Source organism: Pelmatolapia mariae, linkage group LG10_11 (assembly GCF_036321145.2).
Source record: "Pelmatolapia mariae isolate MD_Pm_ZW linkage group LG10_11, Pm_UMD_F_2, whole genome shotgun sequence".
Lineage (NCBI taxonomy): Eukaryota > Metazoa > Chordata > Actinopteri > Cichliformes > Cichlidae > Pelmatolapia > Pelmatolapia mariae.
This window is the reverse complement of record NC_086236.1, coordinates 58,089,749-58,105,269: the sequence shown is the minus strand read 5'-3', so window position 1 is coordinate 58,105,269 and position 15,521 is coordinate 58,089,749. Positions and strand designations below refer to the sequence as shown.

The 15,521-nt window shown below is 42.8% G+C and overlaps 1 protein-coding gene across 1 annotated transcript; it reads right to left on the bottom strand.

Annotated features, from left to right (window-relative positions):
* Positions 1–1,911: 1,911 nt before the first annotated feature.
* On the bottom strand, positions 1,912–8,286 carry LOC134637625 (circadian-associated transcriptional repressor). The gene is made up of 6 exons (XM_063488087.1): positions 8,100–8,286; positions 6,306–6,658; positions 6,082–6,157; positions 5,588–5,666; positions 5,052–5,235; positions 1,912–4,926 (listed from the first exon to the last, which is right to left on the bottom strand). The coding sequence occupies exons 2-6, from the start codon at positions 6,654–6,656 to the stop codon at positions 4,357–4,359; spliced, it is 1,260 nt and encodes a 419-aa protein (XP_063344157.1). The 5' UTR covers positions 6,657–6,658; positions 8,100–8,286; the 3' UTR covers positions 1,912–4,356.
* Between the last annotated feature and the right edge of the window lie 7,235 nt (positions 8,287–15,521).

The following is a 15,521-nucleotide window of genomic DNA, read 5'->3' as shown; positions in this document are numbered from 1 at the left end:
TGATTTCCATTTCAGGCTGTTTTTTGGTCAAGTCTGCACTAAAAAAACCCCTGTGGACTTATGGTGAGTAAGAGGCTGTGTATGTAGTTGTAAAGTCAGAGAGTGACTTCACCTCACGCGGGTCGTACTGGAGTGAAATTATGGGGGAGGGGTGTTTAGAATAAGTGAATAAGCACCTCATTGTGTCGTTCCCTTCATTATGTGCACAGAGCAGAACTGGAAGGACACCATTAAATCATCAACTTGTTAAAACCAGTAACAGGATGTGGGCCCACAATTAAAACCTACACAGCAAGAGATAAGAGCCGCAGTAAGTTCATTATGTGCAATCCTATTGATGGACACACACATGCTAAATTAAGCCAACACATTCTCGGAGAAGTGAAAACAACTTGAATGTGAACAGTGCTGTAATGTTAATTATGTGAAAATATACTCCCCAAACAGAATATTATAATCCAACTGAATGATTAAACACAAAACAAATGTAGCTTTGTGTTCTCAAAACTGTAGCGAGGTCAAGTTTCGTCCCTGTGCCCTCCACACATCCTCTTCTCGTCCTTTTCCTCTTGCCCCTCGTTTCCATCCTCCGGAGTAGAAGGGGGGGGGGGAGGGGGGGGGGAAGAATAGCAGCGGTGGGGAGATGGAGGGCAAGGGCTTTTTCTGCTAAAAACTGCATGGATACAAGGGGGGGCCGAGGGGGAGGGAGGGTGGAGGCAGGGAGGGCTGTCTGTGTTGTTGTAACGTAGCAGAGTCACTGTGTCAGAGACAAGCCCATCACCAAATCAGCCAGTCAGTGTGTCAGAGCGTGCGACGGGGGGAGCAGCGCATGCATGCATGCATACGTGCCGCATGGCATGAGAGAGAAGTCAAAACCACACCCTCCCAAAATTTGCCACTCTCATCCTGGTGCGCATGCAGTATCTAAGGATATGATGCTGGGCGAAGGAGAAAGAGAGTGCAATGATGATTAATACATGAAATTACCAGTTCTGCTCCTTATGCAGTGTAACATCTATTGTTGCGTCTGATTTCTTGGTCATAGATTTTTCTTTGAGAATTGGTGAAATTAACAGAATCAGAACTTCCGAGTCCAGATTTAAATATTAAAGGATAAAAGAAGCAATGTTTTTTGAAAAAAACAAAAAAGACAGATTGAAGTTAAATTAGTACACAGCTTCATAACTTTAAAGTTTTTACTTTCTCTTTATTTTGAAGTAAAACTCACATTTTGTTACATAACATTACTCCTAGCAACCTCCCAGTGTGCGTTTGGGTTATCAGAATTTTTTTTATGTTCTTTCATCACGTTCGGTGTGGGTGATGCAGCGCTGCGCCGCTCAATTTTTCATTCTCACCTTTTGATTTTTTTTTTCTAGAGGGAATTAAAAATCTCGGTGGTCGCCTGCAGAGATCAGACTTGAGCCTGTGGGTAATTGTTTTCTTGTGAAATGCAGGACCGCGCTACAGAGACCACCAACTCTTCTCTGCTAACCTCCAGAAGGTATTTACTCATTATAACACTCTCACATGAGCACACATATAAGCTAAAGTAGTGTTTGGACTCTGATGTAGCAGCTGGTTGGAGGATCAGCCAGCCCCCCTACCTCTCTCAGTCAGATTACAGAGGCTGTAGTCTCACCACCCCACTGCCCCTCCTCTTCTTCCTGCCTTCATCGTCTCCGCCTCACCCCCACTCACTCACTCACTCACTCACTCATGCACTCACGCAGCCTTCAGAATATGCAGTCTGTAAATCTGCACCCCATCGAGTCACACATCTGTTTATTAAAAGCTGCTTTCCAAATCGGGAGCTGCATAATCAAAATAAAACAAAATAAATGCATGAAGATTTGCGTAAACAAGCACATAGGCAGTTTCATCTTTCAAAAATTGGTTTCATTTATTAAAAGTTTTTTTTATCCTTGATTGTATCAATATTTAAAAAAACAAAAACAAAAAAACAAATCAAAAAAAGAAAGCCAGGAGTGTAATATCACATAGAAATGGGGTGAGTGAAAGACAGAGTTTAGTTTAGAAAGAAAATATACTAACAGGATCGAGGGAGATGAAGGAGAGGAGAGGGCAGGGGCAGACGAGTGCAGCAGAGTGGGGGAAGGGAGGCGAGGTGGAACTACAGTCAGCTTTTAAAATGTAATAAGTAGTTGTAGTAGTAGAAGAAGAAGGCAGCTGAAATAAACAAGACATTATTTCTGACCAATAAGCAGTGGTCGCTGCAGTAGAAAATATACATGAAAAAGGACATAATGAAAAATAAGTGCAATTGGCTTCTCTGTCATACCACAAATGTATAAAAAAACCAAAAACCAAAACAGGAGTGTGGTGGAAGACACCCCCAGCCTCTGATCTAGAGTCAACATCTGGCGTATTGTAGCAGGATAACAGTGACTGAGGGTTTGTACACCCCGTACTAAGAAAGACAACAAAAACAAACAGGCAGTAACATGTTGGCTGCCGGTGGCTCTGTGTTCACGTGTGGTGCTTTTTGGAGGAGTCTAGTAATGCAAATCCCCCCACCCCATTTGTAGTCATGTAAATAACATATGAACCTCTCACGCCGATTCAAAAATATCAGTCCAAATATTTACAATATAGATTAATCCAGTCGGGTTACTAAGAACCCCTTCAACATTTAAATGAATACTGTGAGTGGATTTCCAATTAAAGAGCAAGCCTTCCATGATACATGTAAATCAGCACAATGATAGCAGCGGTAGAGAGTGGTGCAAAGAAAGATTTCTTCCCTTACATTTATATTTTCACCGTGTTTTCAAGTTTTCAAGAGCACCATCTTTAAGTGCCGTTCAGTCGGTTTCTCTCCTGATCAGAACCTAAAGAAAAGCCCCAAAGGAAGGCTCGACACTTAAATACTACATGACAAATAGTAGCCACTGCTGTTGGTGTGTGTATTAGTCAGAGATGCAGGCCATTCAGGTGAGCTGTAGATGTTGGGATATAAGAGCTGGATGCCATTTTTTTTTTTTAAAGAATCACAGTTGATGATGTTGGTTTTTAAGCTGTGTGCGATTTTAGAAGAAGGATGACTACACGTTGGCTTTCGCGTTTGACTGTGCACTGGTTTTGTGAAACACATGCAAACAATCAAAACACAGTATGAATGCACTGAGCGCACCGAATGCTTTTTTTTTTTTTGAAAAACACATCCTATTTGGTAAAAAAGGCACAGTAGTCCAAGAGACCAATCATAAGATTTCACGTCCTTTTTGTTTTGCCCTCCTCACGATAGCAATAAAAACCACAAAAAAAATGTCAACAGCATCTTCCCAGTCACCTCAAAAGAACAGTAGGCCAAACTATGCAAGCGCACAGCAGGTGATAAGCTGCCCAATAAATACAAACAATAAATAGATGCAGTATCAGATCAACACATGAATAAATTAACTGTGTAATTGAATCAAGAGACATATGTCTTTTAGTGGTCCTTGTTAACTCCATACGCTGGTCTATTAAAAGTCTTGGATTGTAATGAGACTGATTGCCAGTCGGTTTGCCGTCGGAAACATCTGATCCACAGCATTACAGGAAAAGTTATGTGACCACCGGTCACTGCGATGTCACTCCTGCTCGATGCTGATGATCTGCCAGCCGAGTGTCCAAACAATTCTTGGATTACATTCGTGAGTTGTGATGTCATTTTTCCACCGTCTCCAATGGCCCCGACACGGCACACACTACACCTCATTTCTCACATCACTAGCAACAAGATTTTTTTTAGTTAACCCAGTGTCGCTTTTTCCTCTTCAAACCATTCAAAAGAATGTAGAGAAAAACGTGTCTTCTGCTGCAAGACTAGAATCAGCTCACTCATCAACCACATCAAAATAAACACTGGAAGGTTTTATTTTGATTACTGACATCGGCTGTTCCATTTTCGGACAGTTTCTTTCAAGTTAGATGTCTGTTGAAACAGTCACCTACATAAATATTTCTTCTTTTTGTATTGATTGCCTTCATGCTGAAGAGGAGCGATCATTTACTCCTCTAAATACTCTAGAATGTCTCTCGTTACCTGTACATTGCTTTTAAACCTTCACAACCACCTTTCCGCACGAGTTTCGATTATAAGTGTGATAACGGTTCTTGTTTATGTCCTTTTGTTTGAAATGTCTGTTTTAACTGTGGTCTGGATGATAGGTTATGTTTTTATCCGTCATTGTTTTCAACATCTATCACCAACAATTCTTTCCTCACTTCCTCTCATTAATGCAAGTATAATCACAGGCCTTCAGCCTCTTCCCTTCTTCCTGTCGCAGCAGCTTTTAGCCCAGTGGTGTAACAAAGCAAGGCTGCCAGTTCTTTTGCTGATTCAGTACATCAGGTCTTCAAGCTGGTGGGACACGCCCCAGGCAAAGGCTTAAGTGTAACAGGAGGAGACTGGCTCTCACCCGGAGTTGTCTCAGTGGTCCCCCTCTCACTCTGCTGTCCAGCAACAGGCTGGCTTTGGCACCGGATTGGCTTCTTCAGATTTTTGGGGTGCTTGTAAGGTGTGGTGGAAGAGATGGAGCTGTCTTGTGTAGCCGGGCTCCCCCTCCTGCTGGCTGTGAGGGCATCGTGTGAGAGGCAGGTATTTCGTGGGGACAGGATGGGCGCAACGTGAACCCACGTGAGGCTCGGCTCAGAGCTCTGACCCGCTTGGTACTTCGACAGCTTCCCTGGTTCCTTGCTGTCTCTGTCTTCTCCGTCATTTTTGTCATCAGTTAGCTGACTGCTGCTGGCTGCCAAACTCTGATTTGCATCAGCTGCTAGTGATGGGGAGGAAGAAGGTCCACCTCCTTCACTGCGATCAGACTTCACCCTGTTTTCTCCTGTGCTGATATGGGGGGACTTGAGAGGTACAGGGGAAGGCGTGGGAGAGTCTGTACCCGTCCAGCTGAGTCTGCGCTTCTGGAAAATAAACAGGAGAGTAATTTTCCGAATATGAACGGGAGGTTTTTGTAAAATTTGTAGTGCTGGTGGGGTGGAGAAATGTTTATGTGTATTAGCAAGAAGTCAGGAATGTGTGTCCTCACCTTAACGGGAATATGTAACTGATCCCTGTGTTTGTGCGGTGGTGTGGAGCCGGAAGCTTCCTGGAGGGATCGGGCAGGGGATGTGGCGACACTGGAGGCTGTAGACACAGGCTGAGTGGGAATTTGGGGAAACCAAAGTTTTAGCATCATCTCCACCTGGAGCAGAGTGTTCAGATACTTCTCCCTATGATGTAGAAAGAGAAACAAAATTTAGGTGAGGAGCAGATAGGAATACGACTTTGCTGCTGAGTAGGAACAGGCGTGGATATTTATGATCCTGCACAGAGATCTAGGTAAAATTTCATCTGAAGTTTGGTGTTTCTCTGTACTGACAATGAAAGCTGTAACTCTACCTGCCTGAGGACTGTTCAATAAAACATGCAGTGCACGGTGAGGCAAGATATCTAAGATCAACTCACAGTTTGATAAAGATAATAATTCTTAAATGCAGCTAAAACATCTCATGATGGCAGGACTTGATAAGAGTGAGAAAAAGAGGGCTGATGGATGGTGGGACAATTTGGATGACATCCTACCCGCAGTCAGGTCTCTGTAAAACCCCCACAATCCTCTGGATACGATCCATCGCCACGCTCTGCTGGAAACTACTCAAGCCTGTCAATCAAAAGAACATAATCCTTCAGTCAGCATTCACACTGAATGAATGCATATGTGGGCATGCACGGTCTCTCACATGCGCACACGCTCTAACTCATGATATCGGTAAACTCTTGCAAGCTACTGAGTCAGCGAGAAGAGTCGCTTCTCTCTCTCTCTCACACACACACACACACACACACACACACACACACACACACACACACACACACACACACACACACACACTGCACTGTGGACTGCATCAATAGGCTACATCAATACAGACTGCTGCTCGAAGGAAAACTTACTATTTCAATGGACTGAGGCCACTTAGATCATGTAAACCTGTGTTCAGCCTCAACAACTGCAGCAGCCAGCGAGCGCACACACACACTTGCCTCCCAGAAGATGGTGAAGTAAGGATGCTTACCCCGGTCGAATCGGCCCCTCTTCAGTCCATTCAGCAGCTCTAGCAGGGGCCTGATGAAACCCTGCAGCTCAGCACACTGACAGAGGAGGAGGGAAGACAGATTACGAGTTGGTTTGGGTTAGACTTGGCTGTCTGAGGCTGTCTGCTGGGCTTTCCTTTGCACACACACTGCTATGTCAGCCCTCTTCTCATCACTCTCCTTTTCTGCCCATCACCTCTCTTACCTTCTGAGCAAACAGCAGATCTCCTTGTGATTTTGCGGTCTGCCTCGCCGGATCAGTCTTCCCCAGGCTGACGTGAGCCGCTTTGCCACCACTCTGTGACCTGTACGAGTCCTCCTCTTCCTCTTTGTCGGTGAAGCCGTCACACGTCCACTGTGACCCGGGACTGTCTGAACCCCCATTTCCACTTGCTGACGCGCCGCCCGACCCCCCGATGATGACAGATGGAGAGCTGTCTGTCAGGAAGACGTCTGTGTCGTCCTCTGCCTGCTCTGAATCGCTGAACAAGAGGCTGTCACTGGAGCTCAGGGAATCAAAGGAGGGCTGAGAGGAGGTGCTGCCCTGCGACTGCATCCCTATCGGGACAGAAAGAAAGCTCAAAGATTAGGATGACGGAAAGAAACACAAGTGTGGCTTAGGTGAACATTGAAAACCAGCACGTCTGAAGTGAGAGGAAGTTCAGTTCTTAGCATTTGGCAATACTCCATTTTCCTACCTCGCTACCAAAAATAATAACCCCTATTACTCAAAATGGTGGGTATAGCAGTGCCCTAGTTTGGGACTGGGGGTAGGCAGTAGGCACACAATAGTAGTGCATGTCTGGCTTCCATTGAGGAGATTGGAGGCTGTGGGAGAGTAAAATGTGTGAGGGGGATGGGAGCTTGTAGAGTAGTGAAATCGGAATAGGCCTGCTCTCTCTCTTTGCCACAGCCTCCAGTGCTCTCTCTAGCCCCTCCTCTCTGTCTCAGGCTTGCGCTCCATCCCCCCTTGGATTCACTCACACACACACACACACACACACACACACACACACACACACACACACACACACACACACCACTCTCTTTCCTCTCGGCTGTATTTCTGTATGCTTCTCATCCCTCTCCGCTCTGCCTTCAGCTCATCCTGTTCGTTATGCACACAAGCCCGGTGCCCCCTCTTCCTTTCCTCTCCAAACCAAGCCCTCTTCCTCCTCCTTTTACTCACATTTTCACGTTCTGCATCTCTGGCCATGTGCCTTTCTCTCATCTGTTTGTTTTTCTCCCCCTTTCTTTCTCGGCTTGTGTAATCTCTGATCCCACCAATACCGAGGGGGAGATTTCAGGGGGAACTGGGAAATGCTCAGCAATGAAATACACCAACAGAACTCTTTATCAGCGTCAGAAAAATAAAGTCAAAAGTCACTCACAAATGAAGGAGACTGACACAAACGCAAAAAGAGAAAGAAACGCTCAGACAGCGTGCTTTGCCATTTACATTTTATGTCTGGTGGCTGTCAAACCAAATGGCACGTTGTTAACGTGAAAGAGCCAACAGCTTCAAATACCGTGAGGGAATCTGATGCTATTTCTGTTTATGTACAACCCCTTACTTAGTTTATAGCCCCAGGTGGATGGAGATGCGGTAGGATTGGATTGGTGGATGTGTTGCCACAGCCTGCACAGGTAGACCATGAGGCTGCGACTCAGGTGTTTTCTGCCGGCCTGTGTCTGTACCCACCACCACCACCACCACCACGCCAGCAAGAGAAACTAATAGAACTGTACATTCAGGCCATCTAAAGCCGTTTAGTCTATCAGACACTAACATAAATCCAAAGCAGTTACTTGTCTTAAACATGAAGGAAAATCTGAGCAATCATTATACTGTTTAAAAGCAATTTATCGTTAGGCAACACAGCTTTAGGATATATTAAAATTATACCGGGATGGCACGCACAGGACAGGAAATTCTTTCAGGCTAAGCTGCCAACTTCGGCAAACAAAAAAGAAAAAAATGCTTTTAAAAAATACTTACCTTTAGTAACGCGCGTTTAAAAACAACAGCTGATTTTAATAATAGAGGAGGATGGCTCTGTCTTCTACTTTTGGTCCGTCAGTCCACACTCCGAGGCTGGAGCAGCATCGGGACGCCGAGCATCACCTCTCTGTCACACACACATATACACACACACACACCACCCGGCCTGCCGTTCATCGGTCTGTGCCTGTGCTGCCTCTTTCTCTCGGCAGTTTACGAGCGTCAACATGTGCGCAAATCCACGTGCCCACGCTCTGCGCGCACTCCATTGGCTGCCGTGTCGACGGCCGCGCGCGCCATTGGCTGAACCTTTCAGCCAGTGATCGCAGTGATCTCCGCTGACTGGACGGCGGCCCCGGCACTCACGGTCCTGCCCACTCATGTGTCGCCCGTGAGTGTGGCGTCTGGGCTGGGCTGCTCTACTATAGCGAGCGGGTGTAAACACACGCAGGCACGCACTACGGCGTCGGCCCGAGACGTGCACAGTATGTTCTATGCATGCGATGTGCGCAAAAATTACTCATACCGAGAGTGTAAGAACGCACGTTGATAAAAAATAAATAAATAAATATAACAAGGGACTTGAGAGGTTTAGCAGAAGGCACGCATGGAGCACGAAAACCGAGAAAAACAGCAAAACGCGATGAGATTGTCTTCTTCTTTTCAGGCTTGCAAATAAGGCCTCTCAAAGATAAAATAATAACTAAACAAACAATAGGCGACGTTTTTCATTATATTGCCCAGAACAGACTAGAAAATCACATTTCTTATAATGACGGTCACTCTGCCTGGACAAGGCTGTGCAATTCTTTCACCCTGAGATATCTCGGCTTACATAACTCGCAATATTAGACGGATATTGTTCATTTGCTAAATTTCTTGCAGTTTTACATAATCTCATGTGAACATTTTTGTATTTTCCTCAGTTTAAAGCTTACCAACGCGTTTGTCTAGTGTCACAAACTGGAATTCAGAGGATGAAAGTAGGAAGGAGAGCTGAGGTGATAAATTTTCCAACAATGAAATATCGTATTTAAAGTGTGATAGCCTGCTTTGTGTCAGTGTCATTTCATGTTTAAGTTAAAAACACACACTGCTGCATGCACTCATACAGATAACAAATCACCTCCCAGTACCATGATGTATAGCCTTACAGCAGCGAACTCACTGACCCTCCCTCTGAAACTTGCAATGCATTATTCCAAAGGACATGGATCATACACATGATCTTGTCACATGCTACATACTTATCTTATTGCTGGTTTCTCTCCTCATTAGGCTTTATTGTAAGGCCACGATTTTACTGGCTTTGACTTGTATTTTTAGATCCGAAATGCCCAGGATGTTTCAGCCTAGGATAAAGGGCTTACCCTTCCCCCACTGCCATGCTTAACATACACATGAACCCACTGACCCTCCTCAATGTACACAACAGGCTGTGTCCTTGTTAGATTGACAATTACCATCTTCGAGGCCTGCAACTATGTCAACTCCCTCAGTATTTAGTAACCTTAACATCAGGTGCGCAAACAGGACCCTCTTATTGTCAGGATACAATAACAGGTGACCTTTGGCAAAAAGTAAACCAGGGGAAAGGTCGTATGTGTGCTACGTGAGCATTCCTCTACAGCACATGAACCCGCTGAACCTACTTCGAGTTCATGCTTGCTGAAGACCACCCCCATCATTTCCATCTTCCTCTATCTCCCCATCCCCCCCAAATCCCATCCTCCACTTGGCTTCCATGTTTTTTTTTTCTCTTTTCTCATTATCATCCCTTGTATTGACAAGCTCAAGTATCATCTATGGAGGATGTGTTTGTCAATTAAGTTGGTCAAAGTTCAGTGTGTCAAACCGGTCCCTGAGGTGGAAATCAGAGCATTGCTCCATTGGGTTGTTCGTAGTAAAAACTGACTATTGCATGAATGTAATAAAAAGGATTCTGTTGGCTCTGAAGTTACAATATGGGGTAAATGATTTGTTTGATTTTGGAGCTCATGTCCTCAAATTCCAGCAGATGATTTAGAGGGAAACAAAGAGGGATGTGAGAGCGCTTAATTATAGAAGCTAAATTAAACATTTACACGGTTACTTTACGTAGAAGACATTTCTACATAAATTCTTACTCAGTGTGAAAGCATTTAAATGTTTAGGTAGTGAAAGTTGAAGTTCCTGTTTGGTGAGGTGAGAATCAGACACTAGGACTGAAAAGTCATTGGTCTAATGGAAGACAAAGACACAAAGAGCTGCAATATAAAATGGAGACAGTTTGCAGTATACACTCTTTGCACTCTTTGTATCTTTGTCCTCCACCAGAAAGACAAAGATTCAGACCATGTCAGGATAGCTGGGAAACTACTACACACTGCTGCTTTACCCTGCCCTACCTTTTCCTTCAGCTTCCTCTGATTTAGAGGAAATGTCGATCATGTTGCCATATCACAATGAATTAATATCCATAAAGGAACTTGATGAAACACACTGTACATCCCTCATGTAATTATTATGTGTTTGGGTGCACGTACCTGAGTGTCTAAACAGTATATTTCTTTTCATTGCAGAACAGGCAGAAACTGCTTAGTACTACTAAACTGTGTTTCAAATTTTAAATAAGTTACTATTTGGTTTGAAGCCTGGTACTTTAGCGCCTGCCTCACAATTATTAACTACTATATCTGCTCCTCAGTGATAGTGCACTCACCTTTGTATCATGCAAACTGTTTCACAATGTATTTTGCAACTACAGTGCGATTACAGCTTCCAACGTCAGTTTCAAAAACACTGGCACACTGAGTAAAATGTAAATAAAAACAGGATGCAGTGATTCACAAATCTCATGAACCCTTGTTCTATTCACAGTGGAACACAGAAAACATATCAAATATTTAAACCCAAGAATAATATCAGCTCATTTTGAATTTGATAGCAGCAACATGTCTCAAAAAGGTTGGGATGGGGTGCCATGTTTACAACAGTGTGTAAACTTCTGGGAACTAAGGAGACCAGTTTTTGGACTTCTGGGAGAGGAATAACGTCCCTTTCTCGGTTGATATAGGATTCTAGCTGCTCAAAAAGTCCTGGATCTTTTTGTTGTACTTTTAATTTCATGATGTATTGACTATTTGTAGAAGGCAGGACTGCAGGCAGGCAAGTTTAAAACCTAGAGTCTTCTACTACAAAGTCACGCTGCTGTAATAGATGCAGCATGTTGCTGAAAAGTGCAAGGCCTTCTCTGGAGTAGATGTGGTCTGGATGGAAGTATATGCTGCTCTAAAACCTTTATATGTCTTTCAGCATTGATGGTGCCTTTCCAGATTTGCAAGCTCTCAATTCCATAGGCACCAATGCACCCACCATCAGAGATGCAGGATTTTTTGACTGACTGCTGATAACGAACTGGATGTTCTCTCTCCTCTTTAGTTGTGGGATGCTGTGTTCATTTTTCCAAACAGAACTTCAAATTTTGATTTGTCCAACATCCTTGCCTGAGTACATTTTAAATGAGGGTTAGCACAGAGAAGATAGCTGTTTCTGGATTATGTTCACATATAAGCCATATGTGATATGGATGATATAGCTTTTTTTTTTTTTTTTTTTTTTAAGAAAATTTGTGGATGTGAACAGACAATAATTTGTGGAAGTGTTCCTGAGCTAATGCAGTAATTTCTGTGAAAGGATCACACCTGTTTTTATTGAACTGCTGCCCGAGGGCTCGAAGATCACCGACATCCAACATTTATTCTAAGCCTCGTACCTTTAACACGGAGATTTCTCTAGACTCTTTTTCATATGTTACTATCACACAAGTGCTAAAGGACACCATTATGGTAGTAATATTTGTTGCTGTCACCACAAACATTACAGTTTCATTCAGAACAGTCAGAATCCTTCTTCTGTTTAGACTGCAGGCGTACATCTGCGGAGCAGACATGTGTGCCACAGAATAAACAGAGGGATCTTCACATGTCGGAGAGACGCTCCGCTGCTAGATTTGTGAATGAAACCGGCAGACACGCCCTCGGCACAGACTTGGCAAATGGCAGGTGGAAGCACTTTAGCCACACCTCCAAGTGGAAGACTCAGCAGCCAATGGGAGAGCGGCAAGTGTTACCAGTGTTGCATAATTTGGCTGAAGTGCTTCACGTTTGAGCGCTCCGGTGCACTGTGTGAAAGGATGGAGCTGAGAGACAGACAGCGGAGGTGGAGAAAACTAAAACCGCGACATCAGTGCCAGAGATGTTAGAAACAATAGTCACGAGTCACACAAACCGCTGTCAACAACCCGAGGAAGAGAACAGATCAGAGTTTCACGAAAAAAACAACGACAAACAAAAATAGCAAATAATTCAAACACTTATGAGCAGACCTGGTGGGGGTTTTCCACACATTTGTTTATCTGAAGGGATAAATAGTTGCAATCAGTGATTTTATTAATTAAATTCTATATCCATCTATCGGCCTGTTGTTTCTATGCTTGATGCAGTAAGTGATGTAACCTTTTCAGTTTTATCTTTGAAGTTTATCCTTGAATCCACAATGTGATGTAATCTAGATCAAAAGACTCTTGCTTGGATTGACTCTGAGGTTTTAAAGGGAACTGCTCCATAAAGGGCGATTTATATCCAGTTTAAAAGTAGTTGTGCAGCTAATCAGAGCGTGGAGACTTTAATTGGTGATGTAATTTAGTGGCGCTTGCGGTTCACAGTGAAGCAGTGGATTCACGTGGACTCAGTCTTTCTGTTTTCACTAGTTTATTTATTTATTTTTGTGATTCGCTATTTTTCACCTAAATGAATGTCGATGTTTCCTTATTCGGCATCTTTGGAGCAGTTCCAAGATTGTAACGATCTTTCCAGTGTTGCAGGAAGAAGTGACGATAACATTTACTTTTAGGGTGTATTTTCTGCTCGTTAAGCCCAAAATATGTCACATGGATAGGGCTCCCCCTGGTGTTCACACCGAACATGTCTTTTTTTTAATTACAGTTTTTATTGATCATTTTGACGCCATTCTCACATCAATCTCACACCAGTGAGAACCCACATCAGGCTTTCTCATAGTATTTGTACACACTGCTATTGGTTTTACACATACTTCACTGCTAAAGATGATAGTCATTGTGTTGATGTGTTTCTCATTTGAATCGCACAACTGATCAAATTGTACTTTTCCAGAAAGAAATACAGATCTCTCACATATGAAACAACACTGTGAAGCATTGCATTAGTGTTGTCAATCAAATCACTTCTCAAGTTTTTAAAATATGCATGAAACAGCAAGGCCGTTAAATGCTGTCAGTGGTAGCAGTGAATATGCTCTTCAGTTGAAAGCAAATATAAACACATGGTCTAAGAAGAGGTTCAGTCAAAGCAGCTACAAACACATATTCTCAGTCTTGTGTTACATGTGCATGTTGTGCATGTTATGACACTCTTTATTACACACAAGCATGAACTACACACATATGTAGTGTGACTTTGTTGTACTATACAGTAGTTGTTGCTGTGTTGTAAGTATATTTTTGTCTTTGTTTATTTTCTGATGCACATAGTATCAGGACTGATTTACAACAAAAAGGGATGATTTTTAAAAAATGGCAGTGACTGATATGATGTTACTCTTAGAAAAAACTAGAGGTGGCTAGGCTGATATGATGGGTTGCATTAAATTTTGTATTTTTCTTTTATAAATTTGACAGCTAACTCAGTCAACCACTCGTTACAAACACGAGTGGTTGCAGTAGTGTGCAGGAGCGCATCTCTCAAATCATAACACATCTGACTTTGAAGCAGATCTGCTACAGCAACAGAAGAGCACAGTGGAGGCCACTCCTGTCTGCCAAGAACAGGAAACAGCTGTCGGTTATATATTGGATGAACATTTGAAAATCAATGGCCCCCAATGTCACCTGCACTGTGAATGATCTCCAAGATGTGACTGATAAAAGTACAAAGCAGAGTTGCATCAATTGCACCTCAATAACAAATATTGTTTGTAGTGAAGCATGAGTAAGTTATTAAAAAAACTGGCATTATTATTATTATTTCATAACAAAAGAGTATCAGTTGTAAAGAACTGACAGTGTTGAGAGTAGATTGCATTTGAAGAGAGGCCTTGCAAACCAAAAAAATCTGTAATTTTCCCAAAATTTTGCTGCAGCAGGTGAAAGAACTTTTGTTGTTTGTAATTTAGTTTTGTAATGAATTTGTTGTTGATTCAGTTTGTGATAGGCATTCTTCTATGAAGAAATCATAGAACTTCATGTTTTTTCATGCTCAGAGAAACACTGTGCTACTGTTGCCATTCAAGTCAATCAAGAAGAAAACAACAGAAAACAATAAAACACATAAATCTGACACCATATTGTTAATAAACTGCGGAGCCTTTAGGGACACACTGTGGTCACAGAGGGTGACCAGAGGGTGACCTCCAGTCAATTATTTGACTATGGTTAAACCTCATATATGACATGCACATACATACCACACAGTCAAGCATGCAGTCACAAGTCACAAAGACAAGAAAATTGATCACACCTGCCAGCTGCTGACACACACAGTCACAGCTGAGGAAAAAGCAAAAGTGGACGACAATCTTTGACTGGGGTCAAAAAGGAAAGGAGGGAAGAGGATAAAAGAATGAGTGTGGAGTGAGAGGCTGAGTGAGGGTGGAGAGGCAGAGCCGTAGGATGGGAGAAGATGGAGGGGTGATACGATAAAATCAGAACTGCACTTTTATTGACCTTTTTGGGGTTTTTTGATAAACGAAACATAGAAGAAGGTTGACTAGCAATACTAGTATGAGAACCAGCGCTTGTTTGTCTTCTCAGCTTTCTGTTTTTCACTCATCCACATCTACTGACTGTACTAAACACCTTTATTCTTTGCCTGTATGACCTCCTTTTTCTCCTTTCTTCTTCTTTTTAATTTTTCTTTTCTCTTGTCATCTATATTCTTGCCCAGTGTAAAGCAGCTCAGCATCATTCATTTCATACAATGTGGTTTTACGGCTGATGTGGGATCATAAGTTTGTGAACAGTGGCATAGCTCTTGTCATTTTGCCTCCTATAGATCATCACGACATCATTAACCCTGTAATGCCATGAAATTTAGCATTGGGAAAAAGTTTTGTTAAGGTGTCATCTTTGGCTCTTCTCTCGGCTCCTTTTGTCTGTCTGGAGAGTTTGGGAAATTTGGAAAAAGGGATTTCAAATTTGCTGTGCATTCCTTGGAATCTGCTGCCGAATAAATTAAATGTGATTTGAAATGATCTGGAAGAAATTACTTCAGACATGTGCATTGTTTAAAAAATATTAAGATTACCACCCAGTTTAACTTGTAGTTGTAATGGTTGAAAGTTATGCTTGATTCATTTCTAATTTCTCAGAGAAGTCCAGTGTGCCGGCTCAAATTTGGGTAT

What these genes read in the sequence shown, in the direction of transcription:
- LOC134637625 (XM_063488087.1), bottom strand. Translation starts at nt 6,656, where the DNA reads ATGCAGTCGCAGGGCAGCACCTCCTCTCAGCCCTCCTTTGATTCCCTG. An exon ending in TTACAGAGACCTGACTGCGG is followed by an intron (nt 5,236 to 5,587) that starts GTAGGATGTCAT and finishes TCTACATCATAG; the next exon opens with GGAGAAGTATCTGAACACTC. An exon ending in AGTTACATATTCCCGTTAAG is followed by an intron (nt 4,927 to 5,051) that starts GTGAGGACACAC and finishes TTTATTTTCCAG; the next exon opens with AAGCGCAGACTCAGCTGGAC.